General features: G+C 40.2%; 1 protein-coding gene across 5 annotated transcripts in view; it reads left to right on the top strand.

Moving 5' to 3' along the window:
• The window catches only part of ZNF461 (zinc finger protein 461), a 39,920-nt gene that overhangs the window by 6,919 nt on the left and 14,164 nt on the right, over positions 1-18,837 (top strand). For 2 of the 5 annotated variants that reach the window (XM_067720157.1, XM_067720156.1), the window contains exons 2-3: positions 16,652-16,778; positions 17,548-17,643. In XM_067720157.1, coding sequence (XP_067576258.1) covers positions 16,661-16,778; positions 17,548-17,643 — 214 coding nt within the window. In that variant the 5' untranslated portion in view covers positions 16,652-16,660. Of the gene's footprint in view, positions 1-5,949; positions 6,222-7,822; positions 7,917-16,651; positions 16,779-17,547; positions 17,644-18,837 lie in introns of those variants that run through there. The other 3 variants (XM_067720153.1, XM_067720154.1, XM_067720155.1) reach the window with 3 other exon arrangements.

Here is an 18,837-nt window from a genome sequence, read left to right as displayed (position 1 = left end):
AATTCCTGTGAATTCACAATAATTAGGACATGGAATCAGGATACAGAGCAGAAGATATAGAGTTGGAAAATGGTAGAATCTAGTAGTTGAACAGTTAAAAGCTGAGGACTTTGGAATTTAAATTCTGCTTCTATCTCTCAGGAACTCTGACATTTCACAAGTTATTTCAGCTCTTGGTGCCTCACTTGAAAAATCGGTTTACTGGGAATGATAAGGATACCTCCCTCACAGGGTTCTCATGAGGATTAAATGAGACAATATATGTAAAATACTTAGACTAGTGTATTAGTTAGTGTTCTCCAGAGAAACCGAACCAATAAGATGTGTGTGTATGTGTGTGTGGGGGGGGATTAAGAGAGATTTTAAGGAATTGGCTCATAAGGTTGTGAGAGAGAGAGATTTTAAGCAATCAGCTCATGAGATTGTGGAGGCTTGTTAAATCCAAAATCGGCAGGCCAGGCCAGCAGGTTGAACACCCAGGGAACAACTGCAGTTCAAATCTGAAATCTCTCTGCTGGCAGAGTTCCTTCTTGCTTTGGGAGAGGTCAGTCTTTGTTCTGTTGAGACCTTTAACTAATTCGAGGAGGCCCACCCACATTATGGCGGGTAATCTGCTCTACTCAAAGTTCACTGATTTAAATGTTAATCTCATCTAAAAAACATCTTCACAGAAATATCCAGAATGATGTTTGACCGCATTGTGCGCAGCCAAACTGATACATAAAATTAGCCATCATAAATCTACCCTGTGACATCCTGGCATGTATATGCATCTCCTTAAGCCATACTTAATCTCCGAATAAAGACAATAACAAGGTCATACTTCCACCTAATATCATAGAAATATCTTGCAGATAACCAAAAAACACATTAATCCTCTGCCCAGAAGAGGTTGCAAAGTCCTTGGTTGATATTTACTCTTCTCTTTGATATCTCATAACTTAAATATTATGATATAAAGTTAATAATACTTAAATACAATGATAAAAGGTCAGTACATCTTATGTTACAATGATAAAGGGATAAAAAAGGGAAGAAAACAAAGATATCTACTATACACACATACACAAATACAACAAAATAAGGAAGAAATGCTGATGACAACTACAGTCCTCATTTCTGAAAGTGATCACACAGTTATAGTTGGCATTTTTATAACTACCTTCTTCCCCTACCCATTCCATATTCCCTTTGCCCTCAGCAAGCACCTCGGCCTGTCATGGTTCTTTACTTGGTGGAGTGACCCAAATATTCATTCTTGAAGAATGTGGCCCATCAGTCGTCCTGCCTGAGTAGTGTTGTCGTTTTCCATTCACTTTAATCACAGGGCCTGTTAATACTAAGAGATACTGGAAAGGTTCCCCTGTACTTGAGACATATTTTTCCTTACCTCCCTTGTGGAGTAGCAATCCAACTTCCTCTTGGTAGGCAAGATCAACCACCCCAGTCAACACAGTAACTCCCTTATTTGCCTGTTGATTCAGAGGGTTAAGGAGCCCAAAATGGCTGGGTAGCAGTCTTTAACTTCCAGTTCAATGGAATCATTGTGTCTCCTGGTGGAAGCATCCCTCCATTTGGAACTAAGACCTCTGGGCAGCAGAACAGAAGTTGTGGGGACAGAAAGCAAAAATTTTACTATTGGGTTACTAGGGATAATAGTGAGTGGTATCACTCCCATTACTTGATTCCTGGCCTTGTGAATACTGGCCATGGAAGAAACAGCACCAAATATCGGACACTGATCCAGAGCAAATACAGCCTTCAGGAGAACCTTGCCTCAGCCCTGCAAGATACTGCCACCAAGCTGGCATTGTAACTGAGTCTTCAAAACATCATTCCATTGTTCTTTCAAGCCAGCTGCTTCAAGATGGTGGGGAACATGGTAAGACCAGTGAATTCCATGGGAATGGTACCATTGCTGCACTTGTTTGTTGTGACATGAGTTTCTTGACCAGAAGCAATGCTGTGTGGAATGCCATGACAGTGGATAAGGCATTCTGCAAGTCCACAGATGGTAGTTTTGGCAGAAGCATTATGTGCAATAAAGGCAAGTCTGTATCCAGAGTGTCTCTTCCAGTAAGAACAAAATGCTGCCCCTTCCACGATGGAAACAGTCTAGTGTAATCAACCTGCCACCAGGGAATGGTGCCATATTGGGGACTCAGTGTTGGTTTCTTCTGCTGATTGGTCATTTGGCAGTGGCTATAGCCAGGTCAGCCTTGGTGAATGGAAGACCAGGTTGCTGTACCCATGCCTAACCTCCATCACTGCCACCATGGCCACTTTGTTCATGAGCCCATTGGGTGATGACAAGGATGACTGAGGAAAGAAACTGGTATCCACAAAATGGGTCATTCTATCCACTTCATTGAAATCCTCCTCTGCTGAGGTTACTCTCTGGTGAGCATTCACATGGGACACAAATATCTTCATTTTTACCCATTCAGAGAGGTCCATACCTCTTTCCCAGACTTCCTTGTCACCAATTTTCCAATCATGTTCCTTCCAAGTCCCTGACCATCCAGCCAAATCATTGGCCACAGCCCATGAATCCATATATAATTGTACACCTGGCCATTTCTTCTTCCAAGAAAAATAAGTAACCAGGTGCACTGCTTGAAATTCTGCCCAGTAGGAGGATTACATGTGCTGTCAGGGTGTGCTTGGCCTGATCAACATACCACTTTCATTTCATGATGGATTGCTGCTGTGCACACCCAACTTAATGCCTTGGTGGGTCAGATTACAACCAGTTCATGATCGGCAGCTCAGATCGCGTGTTAACTTGGTGGCCCATGGTTAAGTGTTCAGTCGCTACTAAGGCCCAGTAACAGGCCAAAAGCTGTTTCGCCAAAGGAGAGTACTTAATTGCAGAGGATGGCAGGGCTTTGATTCAAAACCCTAAGGCCCTATGCTGTGATTCACCTATAGGGTCCTGCCAAAGACCCCAGACAGCATCCCTATCTGCTACTGATACCTCAAGCACCATTGGGTCTGCTGGGGTATATGGCCCAAATGGCAAAGCAACTTGCACAGTAGTCTGGACCTGTTGCAGAGTCACAGAGCCTTCTCTTGTTCTGGGACCTACTCAAAACTAGCAACTTTTCAGGTCACTCAGTAAAGGGATGGAAGTAACACATCCAAATGAGGAATATGTTGCCTCCAAAATCCAGAGGCTTCCTAGGCTTTGCGCCTCTTTTTTTGGTTATGGGAGGGGCCAGATAAGGATAAGAACAACTTATCCTTCTTCACCTTAGAAGGGGTATCTGACATGCCCCACACCACTGGGTCCCTAGGAATTTCACTGAGGTAGAAGGCCCCTGAGTTTTTGTTGGATTTATTTTCTACCCTCTGACACACAAATAAATGTCTTACCAGTAAGTCTGGAGTAGTTGCCACTTCTTGCTACTAGGTCCAATCAGCATATTGCCGTCAATGAAATGGACCAGCGTGACATCTGGTGGAAGGGAAAGGTAATCGAGATCCCTATGAACTAAATTACGACATAGGGTTGGAGAGTTGATATAGCCCTGAGGTAGAACACTGAAGATGTAATGCTGGCCTTGCCTGCTGAAAGCAAACTGCTTCTGGTTGTCTTTATTAACAGGGATGGAGAGGAAAAAAATTTGCCAGATCAATGGTTGCATACCAGGTACCAGGGAATGTGCTAATTCCCTCAAGGAATGAAACCGCATTTGGTACAGCGGCTACAATTGGATTCACTACCCGGTTTAGCTTATGATAATCCATTGTCATTCTCCAGTATCCATCTGTCTTCTGCATAGGCCAAATAAGCAAGTTTAATGTGGATGTGGTGGGAATCACCACCCTTGCATCTTTCAAGCCCTTAATAGTGGCACTAATCTCTGCAATGCAGTGTTTCTTTTGGTTTACTATTTTTCTAGATAGAGGCAATTCTAGTGTCGTCCATTTGTCCTTTCCCACCATAATAGCCCTCACTCAACAGGGCAGAAAGCCAGTGAGGGGATTCTTACAGTTCCTGAGTATGTCTATCTCAATTATCCGTTCCAGAACTTGGGGGAAAAACCACAGGATGGGTTCAGGGTCCACTGTGAGATGGACTTGAGCTAAAACTTCATTGATCACCTGATTTCCATAAGCGCCTACTCTGACTGGTGGACAACAATGATGTTTTGGGTCTCCTGAAATTAGTGTCAATTCAGAGCCATCGTCCAGTAATCCCTGAAAGGTCTGATTATTTCCTTTTCCTCAACATACAGTTATCCTGGTAAAGCCTGTAGGTTCTTTTGGGAAAGCTTAGGGGAAAAATTAACAGTATACATTTTTGGCAATGGAGCAGCGTCTCTCATTAAAGGGGTTCTAAGTTTGCACACTGGGTCAAGTCTGGGAATTGAGCGGCCATGACTCTCTGTTTTTATTATTCAAGTTAAGCTTTTGTTCTCTTGACTTAGAACTCTTCCACTTATACAGATCAAGTTAAGAATTTAGTAGACTTCCCATCTATTTCACTTCCACCAAAGAATATCAACCATACTCCCAGTAACCACATAACAGAAATTAAAAAACAAACCAACTAAAAAACCTTTCATGGTCATTTTGCATTCTTCATCACAATAAATTATTTTATATTTTTAAAGTCATGTTTTAACTTCTTAGATTTAAAAGAATTTCCATTGGAAATTTAAATTTTCAAGTAACTCTGATGCTTCAGGAAGCTTAGCCATTATTATCTTTTTAGAGATATGTGAGGTTCAGAGTACGTATCACCTCTGCTCAATCTCACACACATAATATTGCAGTCTCTCACAGTTTCTAAATTCAGATCACAACCACACACTGTCTTCCATCCAGATCTTAACTTGCATAAATTGCATTCTAACACACACAAAAACACCTCTACCAAATCTCTTGCATGACCTCCCACTCAATCATACTCAAAACATCAAAGTCACAACGTTATAATCACCAGCCCTTTTACTGCCATATGCAGAGACTTGGGTACAGTCACAAACCACTTTCACATACTTTATATATTTCACTCAACACCCCTCCCAGTGATAGGCTCAAGTGCAAACCATCTAAGGTACAGTCACAAACCACATGTTCTCACAGATACTATATCTCCTCACACTTAAGAGATGGAGCTTCTGGCCTCAGCAAGATTAAAAAGCTTTACCATAGATGTGTCCCTTATCGCAGATAATCGTACTAGTTTCCACCCCTCTGGATTAATTCCAGCCTGTCACACACACTTAGACACACAATGTCACCTCACACACACACACACACCCCACCCACGAACGGCCCAGGACCAGCTCGCCTGCCCCAGGGATCTGTGATTCATCCACTGGGTCCCTCCTAGTTCCAACAGACCAGCTTCCTCCCTTCGCTGGTGAAATTAACCCGCGGACACTCGCCACACCTAAACCCTCCCGGTAGTCATAGGTGGACCCAGCTCAGACAGCCTTCCACAGAACGTTGTGAGGTCACTGCCAGCATAGCCAGCCACGCCACCCGCAAGCATGCGTAATCAATCACACGGTCTCAAAGCACCACTCACAGGTAAGTCACATCACATTATGCCACCTCACAATCACTGCACGTGGCCGAGCTCACTGCTTGAACCTACACGAATATGTAGCACATCCACTTTCACATACAGATTTCCTCACGCATGACACCCTCACAGTCGGTGTCACATAATCATCTGCCTCTCGATGAGACGCACCCCCGCATACGTAACGGACTCACAGAATACATCTCGCATCGCAACCGCGGAGAGAACCATCCAGAGGCTGGATCTCTCTGCACCAGACAACAGTTCTCTTAAGCCCGCGAACGTGCACATTGGGAGGGTCGGGACAGCCACCGTGTCAGGTTTGAAATCCGTCCTCAGAGAAATCTGAGGTTCCGAATTCAGACCCCCAAACCCAGCTGTGAGCCACGCAAACTGGGTGGTTGTGTCGTCACTCCAAGCCCGAGTGAAACAGCGCAGGTGCGGCCGGAAGTCGGGCGGAAGACCTACCTCTTTAGCCTCCCGGGCTCCTTCCTCTAGGACTAGGTTTCCCAGAGGACACGGCTTTCCAAAGCTACTTCCGGTCAGAACGTCGGTTGAATGGTCGGCCGCAGAGGCAGTTGAGGGCTTCCCTTTACGGGTAGAGTAGGCAGGGCTCGGCGTGCGGCTTCGCCGGGAAGTCCAATCAGAACTTGGACCAGAGCTCCTCCTGAGGATGCTGAAGGTGAGGAATCCTGTAGCCCCAGGACCGGGCAAGAGGAGTGTCTGGAGTGTTAGGCCTCTTAGTGCAGGAGCAGACCTAGGGAGAGTAGGTTAGTCTGTGCGTGCGTGACGGAAATTAGTCTCATGACTAAGGGTATTTGGCTGTTTGTTGTGACAGCAACTGGATTCGTGCTTTTGTGACCGTTGTAATTTTGTGCATTGGCCATGTGTGTAAATGGAGTTTGTATGTGTTTATGATCATGATTGCGGGTGACTATTTGTGTAAGCCCCATTTACTTATATAAAGAAAAGCACATTTACACAAACATTTAAACCCAGGCTCACCGTAATCAGGTAGTTAGGAAGACATTCCAGTAGGCACCTATAGATTCATACACACGTCATAAAGCCAAAGCCACATAATCCCACCATCCCCCCCGTGTTTATCATCATCATACAACCTCAAAGTGACTTATATAGTAAAAAAAAAAAAAAAAAAGAAAGGAAACAACAACAAACAACTAACCGTATGCCCACTTAGTCGGTGTCCTCCACAGTTATCTGAAGAGCTCACACACATCACCAAGAATAAGAGAAACATAGTCTTCATGGTCACAGACAACATCTACTCCACACCACACTCAAGGTCACACAAAATTTGAGCTTCCAGAAAAACCTAGTATCTCATAATTTTTCTCTACCTCACTACTTCTGCCATTCCCCTTAGAAACACCTCTAATTGGAGGAAAGAATGGCACTGTTGCACATCCAAAAACAGTGTCTAAGATGATTAGGTGCTGCATCTTACCTGAAATTTTCACATTAACCTTCAAAATTCCTTTGTTATATTACTTCATTTAAAGTAAAAGTTATCTATAATTCTTCAACCACTCTGAACATTTTATTGCAAATGTTTTCACCCTCTGTGTACATACATATATGCTTATGTTCATGAGTATTTTTTCCCCAAAGATTAGAACACAATACACATTGTTTTGTATTTCCTTATTAAAAGATATTTAGGTCTTTTTTGCCTGTATTTAGGGATGAATTTCAGAAGATTTTCCAGGATGTGGTTTTTTAAATTCTCACCGGTACTTCAGACTCAAGTATTTATTTTGCTCCGGACATCTTTGTTCTATTTCTTCTTTTCAGTGTTGCTTTAGTGTGTATTTTTGAAGTTCCTGTTACACAAGAATGTTAGATATAACCAAAGATCTGTTACATCTTTTGAGTCATTTTCTCTTTCCCTGACCTTTTCATAAGGTCCATTTCCTTTTCTTTTTCCTCTTAATTCAGTGAGAATCTGTTCAGGGTAGGTCTGAGCAGGCCAGTTGGCTTGATTTTATCATAGTGTTGGGACACTGATTTGCCTCTCTAGATCACTCCTGCTAAAGAGCCTGGGCCCAGTCTTTCTTGAATCCATAGCTGGATTCCCTCCTTGCTTTGAGTAAGGTTGGGATTGGTTCATCTTTTCTCTGATCTTTTATGTATGTGTGTATGGGGTCTGGGAGTAAGAGATGTGAAGTGGGGGAAATGTCATTCTAAGTTAGCACATTGGGAGCTCAGAGGCAAGATCATCTCATGTTTGTTTTTGTTTATTTTTAAACCCCTCTCATTCAGCAACACTTTCTTTGGACTGTGAATTTCTTCTAAAGTGGAACTAAGAAGACAACTAATAAATACATTGAATTCTAAAAAAAAAGCCATGGCCCATGTAAGTTGTTGTTTTCTTGTTCCTCATTGAAGTAGTCCTCTTTTTTTCCTATAGGTCATGTGAATATTTGCATTCTTCATCCTGATATTGTTACTTAACTGAATATCACACAGTAACTTGCCAGTGAGTGAGTAAGTGATTGTGCCAAAAATATAGGATCTTCCTTTTTTGCTCATCTCTCTAACCAGTGCCAAAAATATAGGATCTTCCTTTTTTGCTCATCTCTCTAACCAGATTTACTCATTCAGTAAATCATTACTTATTTCCCATATGCTGAGTCTTCTGCCAGAATAAGGAAAGAACAGAAATAGTATCCTTTTGAGGGAAATATTGATGTTCTTCTTGTCAGAACTTTGGTTTGATGAACTGATTTAACAAATATTTATTGAATATCTACTATGTGATAGGCATTCTTTTAGAGAACTAGGAATAAATCAGTGGGGGGTAAAAATCAGACACATACAAATCATTCCTTGTGGAACTTGACTTGTAATGAAAGAGACAGAAAGTAAATAATCAGCTTATATAGTACAAGACTTAAGACACACATATATATGTGCATATGTATGTATGTATATACATTATATATATATATATATATGGTCAACACTCCATATCTGTGGGTCCCACATCTATGGATTCAACCAACTGTAGATTGAAAATCTTCAGGAAAAAAAATTCCAGAAAGTTCCATAAAGCAAAACTTGAATTTGCTTCATGCAAGCAACTATTTACATAGCATTTCCATTATATTAGGTATTATAAGTAATCTAGAGATGAGTTAAAGCATGTGGGAGGATGTGTGTAGGTTATACGCAAATACTATGCCATTTTACATGGGACTTGAGCATCTGCAGCTTTTGGTATCTGCGGGGGTCCTGGAACTAATCCCCTGTGGATACCAAGGGATGACTGTGTATATGTAGTGAACAAAATAATTGTATGGTAGAACTAAGACGAAAGAGCAAATATATGTCTTATCAATCAGTGACTGTATATGAGTTCTCTTTGTTTGTTTGTTTTGTTTTAATTTTAATTTTTGGGTGCGTTGGGTCTTTGTTGCTGCACTCAGGCTTTCTCTAGTTGCAGCAAGTGGCGCTAGTCTCCATTGCAGTGCACGGGCTTCTCACTGCAGTGGCTTCTCTTGTTATGGAACATGGGCTCTAGGCACGTGGGCTTCAGTAGTTGTGGCACGTGAGCTCAGCAGTTGTGGCTCATGGGCTCTAGAGTGCAGGCTCAGTAGTTGTGGCTCATGGGCTTAGTTGCTCCATGGCATGTGGGATCTTCCCAGACCAGGGCTCAAACCCATGTCCCCTTCATTGGCAGGCGGATTCTTAACCACTGCACCACCAGGGAAGTCCCTGGATATGAGTTTTAACATACCTATTAAGAGAAAAAGTCTTTCAGATTGAGTCACAAAGAAAAATTCAACTCTCTGCATCAGATGCTTAAGTGATTCAGTGATTCAGAAAGTTTAATAAAAGGATGGACAAATTATACCAGGCAAATGAAAACTAAAGGAAAACATACTAAACTTTAGGCCACATCACACAATTAAACATGGCAAAGAGGGACTTCCCTGGTGGTCCAGTGGTTAAGAATCCGTCTTCCAATGCAGGGGATGCGCGTTCCATCCCTGGTTGGGGAACTAAGATCCCACATGCTGTGGGGCAACTAAGCCCATGCCACAACTAGAGAGCTCGTGTGCTGCAACTACAGAGCCCATGCTCTCTGCAGCCTGCACACCACAACTACAGAGCCCATGCACTCTGGAGCCCATCCGCTGCAAGGAAAGATCCCACGTGCTGCAACTAAGACCTGACACAGTTGAAAATAAATAAATAAATATATTTTTTTAAAAAACATGGCAAAGAAGGACACTACATAATTCTAAAGTGTAAATTTCAAAGTGAAGCTAAAATACTTATGAATTACCTACATATAAAATATTACAGCAGCAACTTTCCTAAAACAAATAGAAAAGCAGATAGAAGAAGAAATAGATACTTGCCAGCAGTAGGGGATATTAGTTAACCGTCTTAGTCAAAGTCAAGACAAGTGGACAAAATTTAGTTAAGGATATTGAAGTACTAAATCACATACTCCATCAAATCTATCTTATTGATATACATGAAATGCTAATAGTAGTGAATATGCATTTTTTAGGTATCCACGGACCATTCAGAAGAAAATGACAAAATATTAGGCTGTAGTAAAGCCCAAAAAGTACAAATGGTAGACAGTATTCTCTGAACACAGTGAAATACAACTAGAATTTAATTACAGAATCAGAAAAATTGTTATTCTTACCAGAAGTTTATAAAATCTGTCTTAGTAACTGCTGAATCAAAGAAGAAATATAATCTAAAAAGTGAAAAATTTCTCATGTCAGTGATAGCACTACATATTGGAACCCATGGAATTTAGTTAAAGCAGGACTCTAAGGGAAAAGTCATAGATTTAAATGCTTCTAACAAAAAATAATGAAAATTTGTAAGTTAAAAATAAGTAGAAAGAAATCTGGAAGGGATTTACAAAGATAAAAATTACATGTGTTACAAAACAGGAAAAAATTATAACTAATAAGATAAATCAATAAGTTAAATCACTAACCTTTGAATCATGAATGAAAAGGGAGAAAGCACAAATATACAAAATGAAAAGGGGAAAATCCACAGAAACAAAGGAAATTCAATAGACTCTTGAAAAAAATACTGTATTTGATTCTTTGCAAATACATTTTATTTATTCACATATACACCATTTTCAATTGCTCTCTCTTCTTGAGATCTGAATTTCTGTTTGATATCATTTCTTTTTGGCCTGAAGACATTTCCTTAGCATTTCCTGTAGTTTGTATCTTCTAGTGACAAATCCTCTCAGCTTTCTTTATGTGAAAATGTCTTTATTCCTCCTTTATTTATAAAATAAGTCAGGACTTGCATCCTCCTCCTCTATTTTCTGGAAGAGTTTTTTTTATAGAATTAGTATTATTTATTCCTTAATTGTCTGATAGAGCTCACCAGCAAAAAGCATCTGTGGTAGGCAGAATAATGAGCCCCCCTCAAAAAAAAACTGTCTACGTGCTAATCCTAGAACCTGTGAATAGGTTACCTTACGTGGCAAAAGAGACTTTGCAAATATGATTAAATTAATGCTTTAAAAAATAAATTTATTTATTTATCTATTTATTTTTGGCTGTGTTGGGTCTTCGTTGCTGCATGCAGGCTTTCTCTAGTTGCAGCAAGCGAGCGGTGGCTGCTCTTCGTTGCGGTGCACGGGCTGCTCACTGCGGTGGCTTCTCTTGTTGCAGAGCACGGGCTCTAGGTACACAGGCTTCAGTAGTTGTGGCATGTGGGCTCAGTAGTTGTGGCTTGCGGGCTCTAGAGCACAGGTTCAGTAGTTGTGGCACACGGGCTTAGCTGTTCTGCGGCATGTGGGATCTTCCTGGACCAGGGATTGAACCTGTGTCCAGCATTGAATCCGGCAGGTGGATTCTTAACCACTGTGCCACCAGGGAAGTCCCCCAAATTAATGCTTTTGAGATGGGGAGATTATCTTGGGTTATCTGAAGATAACCCAAAGAGGATGTGCATATGGAATATGCATACTTCGGTTAAAAAAATGCAACATTACTGGCTTTGAAGATGGAGGAAGTGGGCCATGAGCCAAGGAACGTAAGTAACCTCTAGAAGCTAGAAAAGGTGAGGAAATGGACTCTTTCCTAGAGCTACCAGAAAGGTGCACAGCCCTGCCAACACCTTGATTTAGTCTAGTAAAACCCTTGTTGGACTTCTAACCAACAGATCATAAATTTGTTGTTTTAAGCTACTGCATTTGTGGTGATATGTGCAGCATCAGTAGAAAACTAATACACCATCTGAGTTTAGAGTTTTCTTCATGGGGAGACTTTAATTTCTTTAATAGATAAAGGGCTTTGGTTTTTTTTTTTTTTCTTGAATTAGTTTAGTAATTTGTGCCTTTCAGGGAATTAGTTTATTTCAACTTAGATGTCAAATTTATTGGCAGAAAGTTGTTCATAATATTCCCTTATTATCATTTTAATGCCTGTCAGATCTACAGTAATGCACACTTTTAAATTCCTGATATTGATAATTTATGTCTTCTTTTCTTGATCAGTATACTAGCAGCCTGTCAATTTTATTGGTCTTTTCAAAGAAACAGCTTTTAGTTTTACTGGTTTTTCTCTCTAGTTTGCCCTTGCTGTTTCACTGATTACTGATCTTATTTATTCTTTCCTTTGTTCTGTATATTTTAGATTTAATTTTCTCTTATTTTTCTAGCTTAAAATTCCCTTTCTTCTTTCACCCGTGGGTTATTTAGAAGAGTGCTCTTTAACTTCCAAATATTTGGGAGCTTTTCCAGATCTTTCTGATAGTTCATTTTTAATTTAATTCTGTGATGGTCGAGGAACATACTCTGTAATTTCTATCCTTTTAAATTTATTGAGATTTGTCTTATGGTCCAAAATGTGGACAATTTGGTGAATGCTCAATGTGCAATTAAAATAAAAGGGCATTATACTGTTGGGTAGAGTGTTTATCAGTTAGGTCAAATGTTTGTAGTGGTGATCAACATTTCTATATCTTTACTAATTTTTTTTTGTCACTTGGTCTATCAATTACTGAGAGAGGACAGTTGAAAGTTCCAGATACAATGGTAGATCTGTTACAGTTCTGTCAGTTTTTGCTTTATGGTATTGAAGCTATGTTATTAGGTGCATACATATTTAGGATTGCTATATCCTCTTGACAAATTGACCCCTTGATCATTAAATGTTCCTTTTGGTAATATTCTTTGTCTTGAATTCTGTTCTCTTTATTAACATAACTGATTCAGCTTTCTTTTACCGTTTTCTTCATGGCATATCTTTTTTCCATCCTTTTATTTTTTTTAATTTTAATTTTAATTTTTTGCGGTACGCGGGCCTCTCACTGCTGTGGCCTCTTCCGTTGCAGAGCACAGGCTCTGGACGCGCAGCCCCAGCGCCCATGGCTCATGGGCCCAGCCGCTCCATGGCATGTGGGGTCCTCCCCGGACCGGGGCACGAACCCGTGTCCCCTGCATCGGCAGGCGGACTCTCAACCACTGTGCCACCAGGGAAGCCCCATCCTTTTATTTTAACCTATTTTAAGTGTATCTCATATAACAGCATATACTTTGGTTCTACTTTTTTACCCAGTCTGACAGTCGCTGCCTTCAAGTGTCTACACAGGGTTTAGCAAGCTATGGCATGCTGGCTAAATCCAGCCCACAACCTGTTTTCCTCTGGCCCTCAACCTAAGAATGGTTTTGCATTTCAGAAGGGTTATAAATAAGTAAAGAAAAAAGAATATGTTATAGGGACTATATGTGATCCACAGAGCCTAAAATATTTACTACCTGACCCTATTCAGAAAAGTTTTGCTGACTTCTAGATAGACCATGTAAATTAAATGTAATGATTATGTTTTAATCTATCATCTTATCATCTATCCTTTCTTCCTTTTTTTTTTTCCTATTTTCCTGCCTTCTCTTGGACTGATCCTGTATTTTTTTGTATTCCATTTATCTCCATTATAGGATTATTAGCTGTACCATTTTTGTTTTGTTTTGTTTTGTTTATTGTTTTGGGGGTTGTTCTAAGATTTCCAATGTGATTTTAAAAACAAAAAAATCTTACTAGATCTTCCAATAATTTTATACAACTTCATACATAACTCAAAAATCTTAAAACTGGATATTTCCATTTCCCCTTCCCATCATTTTTACTACTGCTATCATATATTTTATTTCTAAATACTTTTAAACTACACATGCTTTTTTTCTTTTTTTCTTTCTTGCTTTTTTTTGTGGGGGTGTGGTGTGCCACTCAGCTTATAGGATCTCAGTTCCCTGACCAGGAATTGAACCTGGGCCATGGCAGTGAAAGCCCAGAATCCTAACCACTAGGCAACCAGGGAATTCCCAGTTTTTTTTTTTTCTTTAAATGGTCAATTATCTTTTAAAGAAATTATGAGATGAAAACAATATCTTTCTTATTTACCTCCGAATTTATCATTTCTGGCACTCTTCATTTCTCTGTGGATAGAAGTTTTTACTTAGTATAAATTTTTTCCACCTTGAAAAACTTCCTTTAACATTTTTTGTAGCAACGTTTGTTACTCTCAAAAAAACAAACCGGGCTTCCCTGGTGGCGCAGTGGTTGAGCGTCTGCCTGCCGATGCAAGGGACACGGGTTCGTGCCCCCGTCCGGGAAGATCCCACATACTGCGGAGCAGCTAGGCCTGTGAGCCGTGGCTGCTGAGCCTGCGCGTCCGGAGCCTGTGCTCCTCAACGGGAGAGGCCACAACAGTGAAAGGCCCGCATACCGCAAAAACAACAACAACAAAAAAACCCAACAGCAGCAAAAATAAAACTCCAAGCTTTATTTCACCTTCATTTTGAGGGATTTTAATTGGAAATAGAATTATAGCCTGACAGCTTTCTTTCAGCATTTTTTCTTCCAGTTTTATTGAGATATAATTTACATACAGCACTGTTTAAGTTTAAGGTGTACAACATAATGATTTGACATACATACATCATGAAATGATTATCACAATAGTTAGTAAAATCCTTCATCTCATGTAGATACAAAAATAAAGAAATAGAAAAAATTCTTTTTCTTGTGGGAACTCTTAGGATTCACTCTCTTAACAACTTTCATAAATAACGTTCAGCAGTGCTAATTATATTTATCATGTTGTACATTACATCCCTAGTACTTATTTATCTTATAACTGGAAGTTTGTATCTTTTAACCACCTTTATCCAATCCCCCTCCCCACCCCCTGCCTCTGTTAACTGCAAATCTGATCTCTTTCTCTATGAATTTGTTTGTTTTTGAAGTATAACTGACCTAACATCACTGTTAGCTTCTGTTACACAACATAGTGACTTCATATTTTTATACATTTCAAAATGATCACCATGATAAGTCTAGTTATGGTATGTCACCATAGAAGAATATTACAGAGTTATCTACTATATTCCCCACACTGTACATAGCAGTCCTTCTTTCTTCCTCCATCTCTCTCTCTCTCTCTCTCTCTCTTTCTCTCATTATTTTAGGTTACTCATCTCTCAAGTTCAAATGCATTTTAACAACTCTGCATATTTTGCACCCTCCCCAACTTTTCCTGTTTTTATCATATTTTACATCTTTTTGTTTTGCATATATATCCCTTAACTACTTAATGCAGATATAGATTATTTTCCTACTTTTGTCTTTTAACCTTCCTACTAGCTTCATGGTTAATTTACTACCTTTACTGTATATTTGCCTTTACAGATGAGATTTTTCCTTCTGTAATTTTCATGTTTCTAGTTGTGGCCTTTTCTTTTTCACTTGGAGAAACATTTCTTGTAAAGCTGGTTTGGTGGTGCCGAACTCTTTTAGCTTTTGTTTGTAAAGCTTTTAATCTCTCCATCAAACTGAATGAAAGCCTTGCCAGGTAGAGTACTCTTGGTTAAGATTTTTCCTTTCATCACTTTAAATATATCATGCCACTCCCTTCTGGACTGCAGAGTTTCTGCTGAAAAGTCAGCTGATAGCCTTATGGGAGTTCCCTTGTATGTAACTTATTGCTTATCACTGTTTATCCAATCTTCTCCTGAATTCTTTGAACATCTTTACAATCGTTACCTTGAACTCTCTATAGGGTAGATTGCCTATCTCCACTTCACTTAGTTCCTCTTCTGGGGTTTTATCTTATTCCTTCATTTGGAAGATGTTTCTCTGTCACCTCATTTTGCCCAGTTGGCTGTTTTTATTTCTGTGTTTCTGATAGATTGGTTACCTTTCCCAACCTTGGAGAAGTGGCCTTTTGTAGGAGACGTCCTCTGTGTCCCAGCAGCACTCTCCCCTCTGGGCACTAGAGCTATATAGTCTAGGGGTGCCCCATATTTGGGCTGCGTGGGTCCTTCTGTTGTGGTGGGCTGGCTACTGTGGGCAGTCTGGTTGGTGTGGCTGGCTCCTGGTCCAGTTGTCTGCCAGGCCCTGTCTTATGCAGAGGCTGATGGGCACTGGTTGGCAGAGCTGGATCACGAGACTGCTGGCAGTGGGGTCCACTGGTGGGTGGAGCCAGGTTCTGGAGTGGGTGGTTGTGGGGCTGAGGGTCCCATATCTGGTGTCGGCATGCTGGTGGATGGGACCAGTTCCTGACATGGTTTGCTGCAGGGCTGAACGCTGCTACTGGCCTGCTAGTGAGTGGGCATATCAAGGTTATGAAAGGGAGATGTGCTCTGTCCATCTTTGGAAAATATAGTCTGCACTGGGTGTTTACTAAAGAATTTGCATTAAAAGTAAAAATGCTTAGTCATAATGAGGAAGAAAAATCATCAGGTCCTTTTTCTGAAGTTGGAGACTTTCATAAGAAATTTTGGAAAAATTTACAACTATTTAACTTAGTTGGGAACCTCTATTTATTTTCTAAATTTCTAGATGAGTGATTAACAGAAGTTTTCCACCCTATGCTAGAGGATGTGTGTGCAGAAATTGAATTGTTTAAGAGTATGTGGGCACTCTGCTTTAGTCTCACTAAATTTATTTTTGACCCATACAAGCTTCCAGCCTTAGCCTATATACTCACTGTACCATCCCTTTCCTGCAGTGCCTTCTTTTAGCAGTGCTTCTTCCTTTTGAAAAATGTTTCTTATAATTTCAAAAACAGTACTGTGATTTGTCATTTTAGGGGTTGGTGATGTTCAAAGATGTGGCTATAGATGTCTCTCAGGAGGAATGGGAATGCCTGAACCCTGCACAGCGGAATTTGTACAAAGATGTGATGTTGGAGAACTATAGCAACTTGGTTTCACTGGGTAAAGTTATCTGCCTCTAATAATTCAGAATCTGTTTCTTGGAATTTCTGCTTCCTCCACTATGAATTTTAGGGCTACCTTTCAAATAACTAGATGGATTTTCTCTTTGTGTAGAAATGAGCACAGCTCAGTGGAGTTGCACCTTCATTTTCTCTATCCTCACATCTTACTCTGGTCCTTTCTTATAATTGACTTTCCTCCTTGAAAATTAAGGAGCAGAATTGAAATTCTGTACCATTAAAGCATAGCATAGTCAAAGAAACCAGGCTTTGTCTTTTGTTTCACTCGCACTGTGCTAAATGTGCAGATGCACTAGTGTAGATAAAACTAAGCACATGGGTCCTGGGTGCAAAGCTCTTTAGCCTTCCCAATTAGTGTAGTAATGGACTGAGACATTTACAGCTCAAATGAACACTGTTCTATTTACTGCAACAAATGTAAACAATTTGCATTTGGAAGTTACATTCTAAGAACTTTACCTTTAACATGGAAAAGTATCTGAGAATAAGTATTTCAGGAAATTCCTTTTTTTCTCAAAGGAAAATAAGGAGTGAAAGCTTATATAACTTAAATAGCATTTTACCATCTATTTGTTTGTTTTGTTTCTTACGATCCTGAGTTTACCTGTATATGAGAATTTCACTTTTCTTTCTTCTCTAGACCTTATCGAGTACCATCTTATCCTATAGGTTTTTTAAAATAAATTCTGAAACACAGTATTTGAATACATTCATTTCCACCTCATCTCCATTTCTTTTCTTATAACCAGGACTTTCTATTTCTAAGCCAGCTGTGATCTCCTCATTGGAGCAAGGGAAGGAGCCCTGGATGGTTATGAGGGAAGTGATAGGAGAACAGTTCCCAGGTGAGTGAGCTATAATCAGGAAGCAGAAAGTTGTTGTGAGGAGTAGGCCAACTGGTAAGAATGTTGGTTATATTAAGGTTATAAGGTTAATGTAAGGTTGTATTAGACTGAATAATTAGGGAAAATCTGAATTCAAAACTTATTGCAGTGTTACAGTAATCAAACAATGTGGTACTGGCATAAAGACAGACATATAGATGAGTGGAATAGAATAGAGAGTCTAGAAATAAACCCTCAGATATATGACAAAATGATTTTAGATAAGAGTGCCAAGACCATTCTATGGGGGAAAGGACTGTACTCTTAACAAATGGTGTTGGGGAAACTGGATACCCACATGCAAAGGAATAAAATTCCTTATGCCATATACAAAAATTAACTCAAAGTGGATCAAAGAACTAAATCTAAGACCCAAAACTATAAGATGCCTAGAAGAAAATATAGGGGAAAAACTTCATGACATTGGATTTGGCAGTAATTTCTGGGCTATGATACCAAGGCACAGCAAAAATAGACAAATAGGAGTACATCAAACTTAAAAAACTTCTGTTCATCAAAAGATGCAATCAGGGCTTCCCTGGTGGCGCAGTGGTTGAGAGTCCACCTGCTGATGCAGGGGACACGGGTTCGTGCCCCAGTCTGGGAAGATCCCACATGCTGCGGAGCGGCTGGGCTCCTGAGCCATGGCCGCTGAGCCTGCGCGTCCGGAGCCTGTGCTCCGCAGCCGGAGAGGCCACAACAGTGAGAGGCCCGAGTACCGCAAAAAAAAAAAAAAAAAAGATGCAGTCAACAGAGTGTTAATTTTTTTTTTTTTTTTTTTTTGCGGTACGCAGGCCTCTAACTACCTCCTGTTGAGGAGCACAGGCTCTGGACGCACAGGCTCAGCGGCCATGGCTCACGGGCCCAGCCGCTCTGCGGCGTGTGGGATCTTCCCGGACCGGGGCACGAACCTGTGTCCCCTGCATTGGCAGGCAGGCTCTCAACCACTGCGCCACCAGGGAAGCCCAGAGTATTAATTTTTAAAAAAAATTCATACAAGTTGCTTTGCTAGGTGATGAGAATACATTTTTTAAATGTTATAAAGACATTTTTAATCTAGTAGTGGATCGAGAACATATGAATATATTTTCTAATAAAATATTTAGGAAAAATTAATTGATTAGAAATTGTGAAAATTAAAGCAAATGACTACAT

The sequence above is a fragment of the Pseudorca crassidens genome, chromosome 20 (assembly GCF_039906515.1).
Source record: "Pseudorca crassidens isolate mPseCra1 chromosome 20, mPseCra1.hap1, whole genome shotgun sequence".
NCBI lineage: Eukaryota > Metazoa > Chordata > Mammalia > Artiodactyla > Delphinidae > Pseudorca > Pseudorca crassidens.
This window is presented reverse-complemented; position numbering and strand designations above follow the sequence as displayed.